This window comes from Carassius gibelio, chromosome B1 (assembly GCF_023724105.1).
Source record: "Carassius gibelio isolate Cgi1373 ecotype wild population from Czech Republic chromosome B1, carGib1.2-hapl.c, whole genome shotgun sequence".
Lineage (NCBI taxonomy): Eukaryota > Metazoa > Chordata > Actinopteri > Cypriniformes > Cyprinidae > Carassius > Carassius gibelio.
Genome location: NC_068396.1, coordinates 3116933 through 3129397, shown reverse-complemented (window position 1 = coordinate 3129397; position 12465 = coordinate 3116933). Strand labels below are relative to the sequence as shown.

General features: G+C 33.5%; 1 protein-coding gene across 50 annotated transcripts in view; it reads left to right on the top strand.

Moving 5' to 3' along the window:
• Window positions 1–12465, top strand: part of LOC127948594 (SLAM family member 9) — a 57700-nt gene that overhangs the window by 39560 nt on the left and 5675 nt on the right. The window contains exons 5-17 of one of the 50 annotated variants that reach the window (XM_052545098.1): window positions 5515–5547; window positions 5665–5700; window positions 6601–6627; window positions 7022–7054; window positions 7603–7635; window positions 7894–7926; window positions 8185–8217; window positions 9057–9089; window positions 9348–9380; window positions 9636–9668; window positions 9926–9958; window positions 10217–10249; window positions 10508–10540. In XM_052545098.1, the coding sequence (XP_052401058.1) occupies window positions 5515–5547; window positions 5665–5700; window positions 6601–6627; window positions 7022–7054; window positions 7603–7635; window positions 7894–7926; window positions 8185–8217; window positions 9057–9089; window positions 9348–9380; window positions 9636–9668; window positions 9926–9958; window positions 10217–10249; window positions 10508–10540 (426 nt within the window). The remainder of the gene's footprint in view (window positions 1–5514; window positions 5548–5664; window positions 5701–6600; window positions 6628–7021; window positions 7055–7602; window positions 7636–7893; window positions 7927–8184; window positions 8218–9056; window positions 9090–9347; window positions 9381–9635; window positions 9669–9925; window positions 9959–10216; window positions 10250–10507; window positions 10541–12465) is intronic. The other 49 variants (XM_052545102.1, XM_052545101.1, XM_052545099.1 and 46 more) reach the window with 49 other exon arrangements.

The following is a 12465-nucleotide window of genomic DNA, read 5'->3' as shown; positions in this document are numbered from 1 at the left end:
GCCCGAGCGCTTTGGAAAGAATGAGAAAACGGCGTGCCTAGCGTTTTCAATGCGTTTTAGGCGCGGTATGTGAACGGCCCCATAGTCTTCCATTCAAAGATCATGAACTGCAGGCACTGCAATGCAATCTTAATGAGTTCCGGGAGGGCTAGCCCTAACGTGCTTTCGTCATCGTGCGTAACCTTAACTTGTGCAATGACTGGTGAGAACACTACTTAAAAAAAAATAAAAAAAACAGAGCCGGGGACAGCTTATGCCTTTGTCAGCTGAACTTGATCGACATCACGGCGAACGTTACCTCAGCGCATGCCTTTGTCAGCTGAACTTGATCGACATCACTGTGAACGTTACCTCAGCGCAGATTAATTATATCGTGTCATTGAAAGAAATACCATTAATTCGTCGTAGCAATAATACATTGGCAATGAAAGAATTAGGACAACCAAGACCAAATTTAAACTTCAAACAAGTATTTACAAAGGGCGGGAAGTCGTATAAATGAGGATTTTCAAGAACGTGGTATGAATGAAGAAAAGGCTAATAAGCTGTGAAGTAGCTGACACTTTATTCTGCTAATTTACCACTGCATTTTGTTCCATCGCGAGAGCGTGACGGACAAAAACACGAAAGAACAAATATGCATAAGGATAGTAGGGAGCAGTGTAATTTAAGTAAGCAGTGTAATGTAAGTGAGGAATGTGATATAAATGAGCAGTGTAATATTAAGTGAGTTGTGTATACAGTGATTTATGTGACTTCAATTATTTCTTATTAAACTGAAATTGAAGTAAAACTTTTTTTTTTTTGAAAAACCACATCCTGGCGTCAGTTCTCATTTGCTGCTGAATTGTGTTAACATGCATATAGAAACATAAGGAGAGCAAGAGATTGATTCCTTAATATCAGTTTATTTTTAATGAATATTATAGTAGTTCAGTTCCCTTTACATCTTTAACTAGCCATTAATTCATCAATTGAATGAGTGACCTATCATCCCCCTGAGAGAATTGGCAAGAGCCGCCACTGATGTTGTGGAAAAGATAATTTCAGTAATTCAACACAAATTGTGTTGAATTAAATTCAGTGCACACAGACTAGCGTAATTTAATTCATTGGTTATTTTAATTGTGATGATTTTGGCTCACATTTAACAAAAACACACCAATTCTCAACAAATTAGAATATGGTGACATGCCAATCAGCTAAACAACTCAAAACACCTGCAATGGCTTCCTGAGCCTTCAAAATGGCCTCTCAGTTTGGTTCACTAGGCTACACAATCATGGGGAAGACTGCTGATTTAACAGTTATTCAGAAAACAATCATTGATACCCTTTAAAAGGAGGATAACCCACAAACATTCATCGCCAAAGAAGCTGGCTGTTCACAGAGTGCTGTATCCAAGCATGTTAACAGAACGTTGAGTGGAAGGAAAAATTGTGGAAGAAAAAGATGCACAACCAACCGAGAGAACCGCAGCCTTATGAGGATTGTCAGGCAAAATCCATTCAAGAATTTGTGTGAACTTCACAAGTAATGGACTGAGGCTGGGGTCAAGGCATCAAGAGCTACCATACACAGACTTGTCAAGGAATTTGGCTACAGTTGTTGGAATCCTCTTGTTAAGCCACACCTGAACCACAGACAATAGCCGCATTTCCACTGTCGGGCCAGTGCGAGCCAGGGCTTAAAACAGGCCAGTCGGGGCTAAGAGCATTGGGCCAATAGCAACAAGGCCAGAATAGCACAGCGTTTCCACAGTCGAGCCTGAAGCATCGCTGCGCGTCAATAAAACATGCCCTTTACACACCTCTCAGGAACAACATCACGCAACCTCATAATTTCACCGACAAAGAGAAGTTATCAGAAAACTGAGAGATAAGTAACTGGAACTAGCGAGATCACAAAACGAATATGATTAAAGAGGCCATTTGTTTGCATGCTTTGTTAAATGTTCTAATTAAAAAGCATCTATATTTTACTATAGAATAAGTGATACATTGATCATAATTAATTTAATTTATCAGGACTCAAAATTAATCACATAGAAATACATTTATTTCTATTTTATTTATTTGTTTTTAACACTTATGGAAATAGCCTGCTTATTCAGTTGAGTATGTTTCTGTTTATTTGTAGCCACAGTCGCCTATACGTCACACTTAGAATGAATGATAATATCTCAATTTTTATGAAAGCTCCTGAACAAAAAACATTATTATATTTTTATGATACGTGGAGCTAAACTTATGACAGGAAATATAAGTTGCTAAATAAATACACCATTGTGATAGAAAATAAGAAGCTGACGTCTGATTTCTTCAAGCGGTCAAATTTACCATGCTTACTATGGTAACGTTAATGTTTAGCATGCATAATCTTTTACATCGCTTATAAATATTTCTGCCTTGTTTAGTGATTATAGTCCACATCGGATCAAGTTATTTAAAACACTCACTGCTGACTGAAAATGAGGTTTGAGCTCAACTTATTTTAAAAAGTCTTTAATGCTGGTGTTAAAGCTTAGATTTCTGAAATGATTCGCCCAGACGCTGTCCAGACTTGGAGAATCTCCGCCTTTGTTCAGAACCACTCCTCTAGCCCCAGCTGGCCCGCTTTGGCCCAAGGTTTTTAACAGGCCAAAAAACCCTGCCTGTTTGCCCCGAGGAAGCCCTGACGAGGCACGATCAAGCCCCGGAATAGACAGTGGAAACTCGACTGGCCCTGGCATGCATTAGCACACCCGGTTTAAACTTGACAGTGAAAACATGGCTATTGTGGACCTGTGCTAAGGAGAAGAAGAACTAAAGTCCTCTTTTCAGATGAGAGCAAGTTTTGTATTTCATTTTGAAACCAAGGTCCTAGAGTCTGGAGGAAGGGTGGAGAAGCTCATAGACCAAGTTGCTTGAAATCCAGTGTTAAGTTTCCACAGTCTGTGATGATTTGGGGTGCAATGTCATCTGCTGGTGTTGGTCTATTGTGTTTTTTGAAAACCAAGTCACTGCACACGTTTTCCCTTTTCCAGCAGGATTTGACACCTGCCCACACTGCCAAAAGCACTAAAAGTTGGTTAAATGACCATGGTGTTGGTGTCCTTGACTGGCCAGCAAACTCACTAGACCTGAACCCCAGAGAGAATCTATGGGCTGTTATCAAGAGGAAAGTGAAATTAAAAGTCATGACATTTGCAAAGTATGGTAACCCATACTCAGAATTGGTGCTCTGCATTTAACCCATCCAAGTGCACACACACAGCAGTAAAAAGTGAACACATCGTGAACACACACCCGGAGCAGTGGGCAGGTATATATCCAGCGCCCGGGGAGCAACTTGGGGTTCAGTGCCTTCAGGGCACTTTAGTCATGGGTATTGAGGGTGGAAGAGAGCACTATTCATCAGTTAAGAATATTTTGTATTCCCAAAAATTCATATTAAGAATGTTCTTTTTTTTTTTTGATTGTTCTTAAGACAAAACCTCAGAAGAATTCAAATTCTTAAAAATCATCATAAATAACTTCATAAATTTAGGACAGCCCCAGACTTGTCTTAAATGCCAAAAAATAATTATTTAATAAATGTATTATTTCAAATTAATTGTTATATTTAAAGGGAATGTTCACCCAAAAATGAAAATTATGTTATTAATAACTTACCTTCATGTCGTTCCAAACCCGTGAGACCTCCGTTTATCTTCGGAACACAGTTTAAGATATTTTAGATTTAGTCCGAGAGCTCTCAGTCCCTCCATTGAAACTGTTTGCACGGTATACTGTCCATGTCCAGAAAGGTAAGAAAAACATCATAAAAGTAGTCCATGTGACATCAGAGGGTCCGTTAGAATATTTTGAAGCATCAAAAATACATTTTGGTCCAAAAATAGCAAAAACTACAACTTTATTCAGCATTGTTTTCTCTTATGTGTCTGTTGTGAGAGAGTTCAAAACAAAGCAGTTTGTGATATCCGGTTCGCGAACGAATCATTCGATGTAACCGGATCTTTTTGAACCAGTTCACCAAATCGAACTGAATCGTTTTAAACTGTTCTCGTCTCTAATACGCATTAATCCACAAATGACTTAAGCTGTTAACTTTTTTAATGTGGCTGACACTCCCTCTGAGTTCAAACAAACCAATATCCCGGAGTAATTCATCACTCAAACAGTACATTGACTGAACTGCTGTGAAGAGAGAACTGAAGATGAACACCGAGCCGAGCCAGATAACGAACAAAAGATTGAGTCGAGTTGAGTTTAGCAGTTCATCATGTATTCACTGAGATAACGGCTGTTATTTTCTTCTTTAGAAAAAAATGAAAATGTTCTTAAGAATAAATTTGAGAACTTATCAAGAATTTTACAAGAATTGCACTTAAGAACATTCTTACGAACTTCGTGGAATTTATCTTAAGAAATTGATAAATCTGTTCATTGAATTTATTTAATACCCAAGTTTTACAATTTAAGTTGATTTACTGAAATTAATAACTTTTTCATGACATTAAAATTTATTGAGATGCACCTGTACATGGCACTCAGACTGGTATGTTCAGTGAATTTTTGACAAAAGGAAACATAATACATTTGCTTTCAGACAAATTGCTCTTTAAAAGAAAATAAGTGTCTTTTTTTTTTTTTTTTTTTTTTTTTAGTAACCCACATTTGGTTTTTGACCACTGAAAGTGTGTACAATTTAAATATTTACTCCGGGGCCATATTGAAATAAAGTATAGGGCCTTAAAAATTAAGATGCCAAAGGGAAGTTCGTTGAGACCCAATATAAAGGGCATTGAGATATCTTTAATATTTTTTGAGTTACAGGCCTGCAAACTTAGAAAAAATACTCAAGTTATTTCTTTCAAGTGCTCTTTTACCTATTTTTGAATGGTCAACACTAGCTCATAATGCAACAAAGACTATATACTCCGTAAATATTCATCCATGTCATTTAATATTGTGACTTTCGTCATTATACATGTTTATCTTTCTTCAGAAAAAAATATTAGCAAAATCTGTAATTTAAGCCGAGGAACTCTGGTTGAGTTGACACAGAATGACCCTAGTACATGTTTTGTTATTAATACTTTTAAGTTTACATTTGGGCCTGGTTTCACAGACAGGGCTTAGACTAAGCAAGGATGACATTTAAACATTAAAATCATTTATATAAACATGCCTTAGAAAAAGAAAAAAAAATCTAGGGAAAAAATGGGCGCTGACATATTTTAAGGTCAATCAATGCAGGGTTCTTACAGTTGAAACATCTCATTTAGTCTGGGACTAGATTCAAGCCTTGTTTGTGAAACCCTGGGGGTAAGTCCATTAAGCATGTGATCATCTTTAATTTTAACCTGTCTCCCAAATGTTTTTGTTACTTTAGTAGCTTTAGCACTGTGTTGGTTAAAATTTTGCATGCTAGCAAAGGTTTTAATTATTGCAAAGTCTGCATTCAGTAATTATTGTATTTTACTCTGATAACTGATCACGTTAAATTATATAAACCTTTTTTCTACACCAGACCGTGTTAATGCACGCTGTCCACGTATAGAAAGTAAGTTTGTTTGTTTGAATTATTTTCTTGCAAAAAATTGTCATAACAGCAACTTAGTATAAAAATACTTTATATGGGTCATTCAGTGGATATTTAATGACTGTTTTTTCTCTTCAGGTGTGTTAGGATACGTGGATTGTTGCAAAACGAAGAGTATGTCATTATAATTTGTTTATTATTTACCCTACACTCTGCATAAATATTACATTTAAATTATATCATTAAAAATGACTGTGAACAACATTATTTCGATGGACCTAGCTGTACTCCAATTGATTATTCAATTATACTCCAGCCCAAAATGAAAATTTTGTCATTAATCACTTACCCCAATTTGTTCGTCTTCTGAACTCAATTTAAGATATTTTGGATGAAAACCGGGAGGTTTTAACAGTATCAAGGTCCAGAAAAGTATGAAAAGCATCATCAGAATAGTCCATCTGCCATCAGTGGTTCAACCGTAATGTTATGAAGCAACGATAATGCTTTTTGTATTCAAATAAAACACATAAATACTTTATTCAACAGTTCGTCTCCTCTGTGTCTCTCTGCATCATCGTAGTGGCATTTTGGAGAATATCTGCTATCTCCAAAATGGTGCTATGTGTCACGGTGCAGGGTGCCATCTCAGCTTCCCCGCGGGTCCGTAGTGTGCCGGCCAGCTCGGAGATCTATGTGTGCGCCAGAGCATATTATTATTGTTTATGTTATTTAGTGTTTTCTGGCGAGAATAAAGATTCTCCTTTTCTCTACTCTGCTTCTGAGTCCTCTGTCTACCACGCACCTGACACCACGGTGTTGTTGCAGAGAGACACAAAGGAGTCTTTATTTTTGTTTTCTTTGCACACAAAAATATTCTTGTTCCCTCGAAAATGTGTTCTGAAGACAAACTAAGCTTTTATTGCTTTGAAATGACATGGGGTTAAGTGATTAATGACAAAATTTTCATTTTGGGGTGGATTATCCCTTTAAAGTATTCAGCAGTTGGTTTACCTGCTCTATATTTCTATGTAACTCCGGGATCTTCTTTCTTTTTCACAAATGACTCTAAAGGAGAGCAGTATATTATAACACCAAGAGGTAAGCATGTAATAACCCTAACATTTAGATTAAATAAACTGTCATCTCTTATTACAAATATGTAAAATAACTATGGTATGTTCTCAGTAAAGCTAATGATTATGTTTTGTCCTCAAGCTACTTAAAAAAAAAGATTTCATAAATCATTACTAATTAAACAGTATCTGCTACACTGATATCTAGGTGGTTTAAATTACAGAACTGTGGCTAGTTAAGCAACACTCTTCAATTCTAACTTTTTTACTTCTAATTATAGTTCTGCTGCATGCTCTTTTAAAGTAAATTATTTTATCACATTATGATGAGAATATGTTGACAAATTACTGTAAGCATAATATAGAAATGTTGAATTTCATTGTATGGCTAATTGTTTATTATTTGGTTAATTATCAAGGTGACGATATGAAAAATGAGGCAGTAAGCCAAGGTAAGATGATAAAAAAAGCTTGGTTTATCATAGATAAATAATTACATCAATCGTCCTTTACAAAGAGGAAGATTTAACAATTTTACATAAGTTATATTTACAGTGGACTGTTAATTATAGTTCTGCTGCATGCTCTTTTAAAGTAAATTATTTTATCACATTATGATGAGAATATGTTGACAAATTACTGTAAGCATAATATAGAAATGTTGAATTTCATTGTATGGCTAATTGTTTATTATTTGGTTAATTATCAAGGTGACGAGATGAAAAATGAGTCAGTCAGCCAAGGTAAGATGATAAAAAAGCTTGGTTTATCATAGATAAATAATTACATCAATCGTCCTTTACAAAGAGGAAGATTTAACAATTTTACATAAGTTATATTTACAGTGGACTGTTAATTATAGTTCTGCTGCATGCTCTTTTAAAGTAAATTATTTTATCACATTATGATGAGAATTTGTTGACAAATTACTGTAAGCATAATATAGAAATGTTGAATTTCATTGTATGGCTAATTGTTTATTATTTGGTTAATTATCAAGGTGACAAGATGAAAAATGAGGCAGTCAGCCAAGGTAAGATGATAAAAAAAGCTTAGTTTATCATAGATAAATAATTACATCAATAGTCCTTTACAAAGAGGAAGATTTAACAATTTTACATAAGTTATATTTACAGTGGACTGTTAATTATAGTTCTGCTGCATGCTCTTTTAAAGTAAATTATTTTATCACATTATGATGAGAATATGTTGACAAATTACTGTAAGCATAATATAGAAATGTTGAATTTCATTGTATGGCTAATTGTTTATTATTTGGTTAATTATCAAGGTGACGAGATGAAAAATGAGGCAGTCAGCCAAGGTAAGATGATAAAAAAAGCTTGGTTTATCATAGACAAATAATTACATCAATCGTCCTTTACAAAGAGGAAGATTTAACAATTTTACATAAGTTATATTTACAGTGGACTGTTAATTATAGTTCTGCTGCATGCTCTTTTAAAGTAAATTATTTTATCACATTATGATGAGAATTTGTTGACAAATTACTGTAAGCATAATATAGAAATGTTGAATTTCATTGTATGGCTAATTGTTTATTATTTGGTTAATTATCAAGGTGACGATATGAAAAATGAGGCAGTAAGCCAAGGTAAGATGATAAAAAAAGCTTGGTTTATCATAGATAAATAATTACATCAACAGTCCTTTACAAAGAGGAAGATTTAACAATTTTACATAAGTTATATTTACAGTGGACTGTTAATTATAGTTCTGCTGCATGCTCTTTTAAAGTAAATTATTTTATCACATTATGATGAGAATATGTTGACAAATTACTGTAAGCATAATATAGAAATGTTGAATTTCATTGTATGGCTAATTGTTTATTATTTGGTTAATTATCAAGGTGACGAGATGAAAAATGAGTCAGTCAGCCAAGGTAAGATGATAAAAAAGCTTGGTTTATCATAGATAAATAATTACATCAATCGTCCTTTACAAAGAGGAAGATTTAACAATTTTACATAAGTTATATTTACAGTGGACTGTTAATTATAGTTCTGCTGCATGCTCTTTTAAAGTAAATTATTTTATCACATTATGATGAGAATTTGTTGACAAATTACTGTAAGCATAATATAGAAATGTTGAATTTCATTGTATGGCTAATTGTTTATTATTTGGTTAATTATCAAGGTGACAAGATGAAAAATGAGGCAGTCAGCCAAGGTAAGATGATAAAAAAAGCTTAGTTTATCATAGATAAATAATTACATCAATAGTCCTTTACAAAGAGGAAGATTTAACAATTTTACATAAGTTATATTTACAGTGGACTGTTAATTATAGTTCTGCTGCATGCTCTTTTAAAGTAAATTATTTTATCACATTATGATGAGAATATGTTGACAAATTACTGTAAGCATAATATAGAAATGTTGAATTTCATTGTATGGCTAATTGTTTATTATTTGGTTAATTATCAAGGTGACGAGATGAAAAATGAGGCAGTCAGCCAAGGTAAGATGATAAAAAAAGCTTGGTTTATCATAGACAAATAATTACATCAATCGTCCTTTACAAAGAGGAAGATTTAACAATTTTACATAAGTTATATTTACAGTGGACTGTTAATTATAGTTCTGCTGCATGCTCTTTTAAAGTAAATTATTTTATCACATTATGATGAGAATTTGTTGACAAATTACTGTAAGCATAATATAGAAATGTTGAATTTCATTGTATGGCTAATTGTTTATTATTTGGTTAATTATCAAGGTGACGAGATGAAAAATGAGGCAGTCAGCCAAGGTAAGATGATAAAAAAAGCTTGGTTTATCATAGACAAATAATTACATCAATCGTCCTTTACAAAGAGGAAGATTTAACAATTTTACATAAGTTATATTTACAGTGGACTGTTAATTATAGTTCTGCTGCATGCTCTTTTAAAGTAAATTATTTTATCACATGATGAGAATTTGTTGACAAATTACTGTAAGCATAATATAGAAATGTTGAATTTCATTGTATGGCTAATTGTTTATTATTTGGTTAATTATCAAGGTGACGAGATGAAAAATGAGGCAGTCAGCCAAGGTAAGATGATAAAAATGCTTGGTTTATCATAGACAAATAATTACATCAATAGTCCTTTACAAAGAGGAAGATTTAACAATTTTACATAAGTTATATTTACAGTGGACTGTTAATTATAGTTCTGCTGCATGCTCTTTTAAAGTAAATTATTTTATAACATTATGATGAGAATATGTTGACAAATTACTGTAAGCATAATATAGAAATGTTGAATTTCATTGTATGGCTAATTGTTTATTATTTGGTTAATTATCAAGGTGACGAGATGAAAAATGAGGCAGTCAGCCAAGGTAAGATGATAAAAAAAGCTTGGTTTATCATAGACAAATAATTACATCAATCGTCCTTTACAAAGAGGAAGATTTAACAATTTTACATAAGTTATATTTACAGTGGACTGTTAATTATAGTTCTGCTGCATGCTCTTTTAAAGTAAATTATTTTATCACATTATGATGAGAATTTGTTGACAAATTACTGTAAGCATAATATAGAAATGTTGAATTTCATTGTATGGCTAATTGTTTATTATTTGGTTAATTATCAAGGTGACGAGATGAAAAATGAGGCAGTCAGCCAAGGTAAGATGATAAAAAAAGCTTGGTTTATCATAGACAAATAATTACATCAATCGTCCTTTACAAAGAGGAAGATTTAACAATTTTACATAAGTTATATTTACAGTGGACTGTTAATTATAGTTCTGCTGCATGCTCTTTTAAAGTAAATTATTTTATCACATTATGATGAGAATATGTTGACAAATTACTGTAAGCATAATATAGAAATGTTGAATTTCATTGTATGGCTAATTGTTTATTATTTGGTTAATTATCAAGGTGACGAGATGAAAAATGAGGCAGTCAGCCAAGGTAAGATGATAAAAATGCTTGGTTTATCATAGACAAATAATTACATCAATAGTCCTTTACAAAGAGGAAGATTTAACAATTTTACATAAGTTATATTTACAGTGGACTGTCAATTATAGTTCTGCTGCATGCTCTTTTAAAGTAATTTATTTAAGCTCATACACCAGTTCTACCCTGTAAAGAAGTTTATACGAAGATTTAAATCTGACATTGTTCTTACAATCTCTTTTTATTCGTGTTCTGAAGTACACTTATTTTGCTCATGTCACTACACTCAGAAACTTTGGAAAAGAAATGGAAAACTATTTGAATGTAATCTCAGTATCTACTAAAAAGAAAGCTATAAGGACTGTTAGAATTTGCTCTGCCTTTGATTTCCTTGTGTAAATTTGTTTACATTTAGGCCCTCTTTTCTTTAGTTGTATATTATTCTTTATTGTTTTTTTTTGTGGTTGATATTATGTGGTGTTTATACTTTTGTATGTTTTTGTTCTCTGCATTAATAAAAAATAATAATAATAATAATCTCACTGTGATTTGTAAGCAATACGCTGTGCCTTGTATCACTAAATATGTAAATAATATTTGACCTTCGATCGTCTCAGTAAAGATGAGCTCTCAGGAGACACGGAGCAGCGTCCTCCTCCGCTTGTCCTCCAAAGCAGCTTGAAGTAAGCTTGTGTTACTGAAGTAACCAATAACATTGATACAAGTTTTTCATGTTACAGTGTGTAACAGTTTGTTGCAGGGTAATTATTGTAATTCAGTAACACAAGATTACTTCAAGCTGCTTTGAAGGACAAGAGCTCATTTTTACAGACTGAGACGATCGAAGGTCAAATATTATCGACATATTTAGTAATACAAAGCACGACGTATTGCATAAAAATCACCGCGAGAGCTTTCCAATATGGGCACCACTGAGTGGCATCTGTACTTCCCGGTCAGAGAGCACCTGTCCATCAAAAGCTCACTATCCAATCAGAGTAGATCACTGTTAAGCCCGCCCCCACGAGAGGTTTGTGTCAAAACTCCAAACGAAAAACTGCGAAGCGTAAGCTAAATCTGTGGCAATGCATTCAGCATCCACGATTAGCGAAAACTAATATTTGAAAAATAGTAACAAAAAACTAGAAAAAAAAGTATGTTGAGACAAACTTTAAGTTGGCTTGAGAAAGCCTGACCAGAAAGTTTGAAGAAGTTTATAGTTTAAAGTTAGATTGATAGATTACTTGAAAGAAAGAAAGATATATTAGTTAGAAAGAATGATATAGATTAGTTCAAAAGAAAAATGATAGATAGATTAGTTTGACAGAAAGCATGCATGCGACTAACATGTTTCTAGCATGATTAGCAAGTTACTAGCATGTTTTTAGCATGATTAGCATGTCGCTACCATGTTTCTAGCATGACTAGCATGTCACTACCATTTTTCTAGCATGACTAGCAAGTTGCTAGCATGTTTCTAGCATGATTAGCATGTGAATAGCATGTTGTTAACATGACTAGCATGTCGCTACCATGTTTCTAGCATTTTTATAGCATGATTAACATGCTACTAGCATGTTTGCTAAAATGTTTCTAGCATGATTAGCAAGTTACTAGCATGTTGCTAACATGTTTCTAGCATGACTAGCATGTTAATAACATGTTGCTAGCATATTGTTATCATGACTAAAATGTTGCTAGTATATTTCTAGCATTATTAGCATTTGACTAGCACGTTGCTAACATGTTTCTAGCATGATTAACACGTTGCTAACATGTTTCTAGCATGATTAGTATGTTGTTAGCATGTTTCTAGCATGATTAGCATGTTGTTAGCATGTTTCTAGCATGATTTTAGCATGATTAGCATGTCGCTAGCATGTCTCTAGCACGATTAACATGTTGCTAGCATGTTTCTAGCATGATTAGCATGTTGC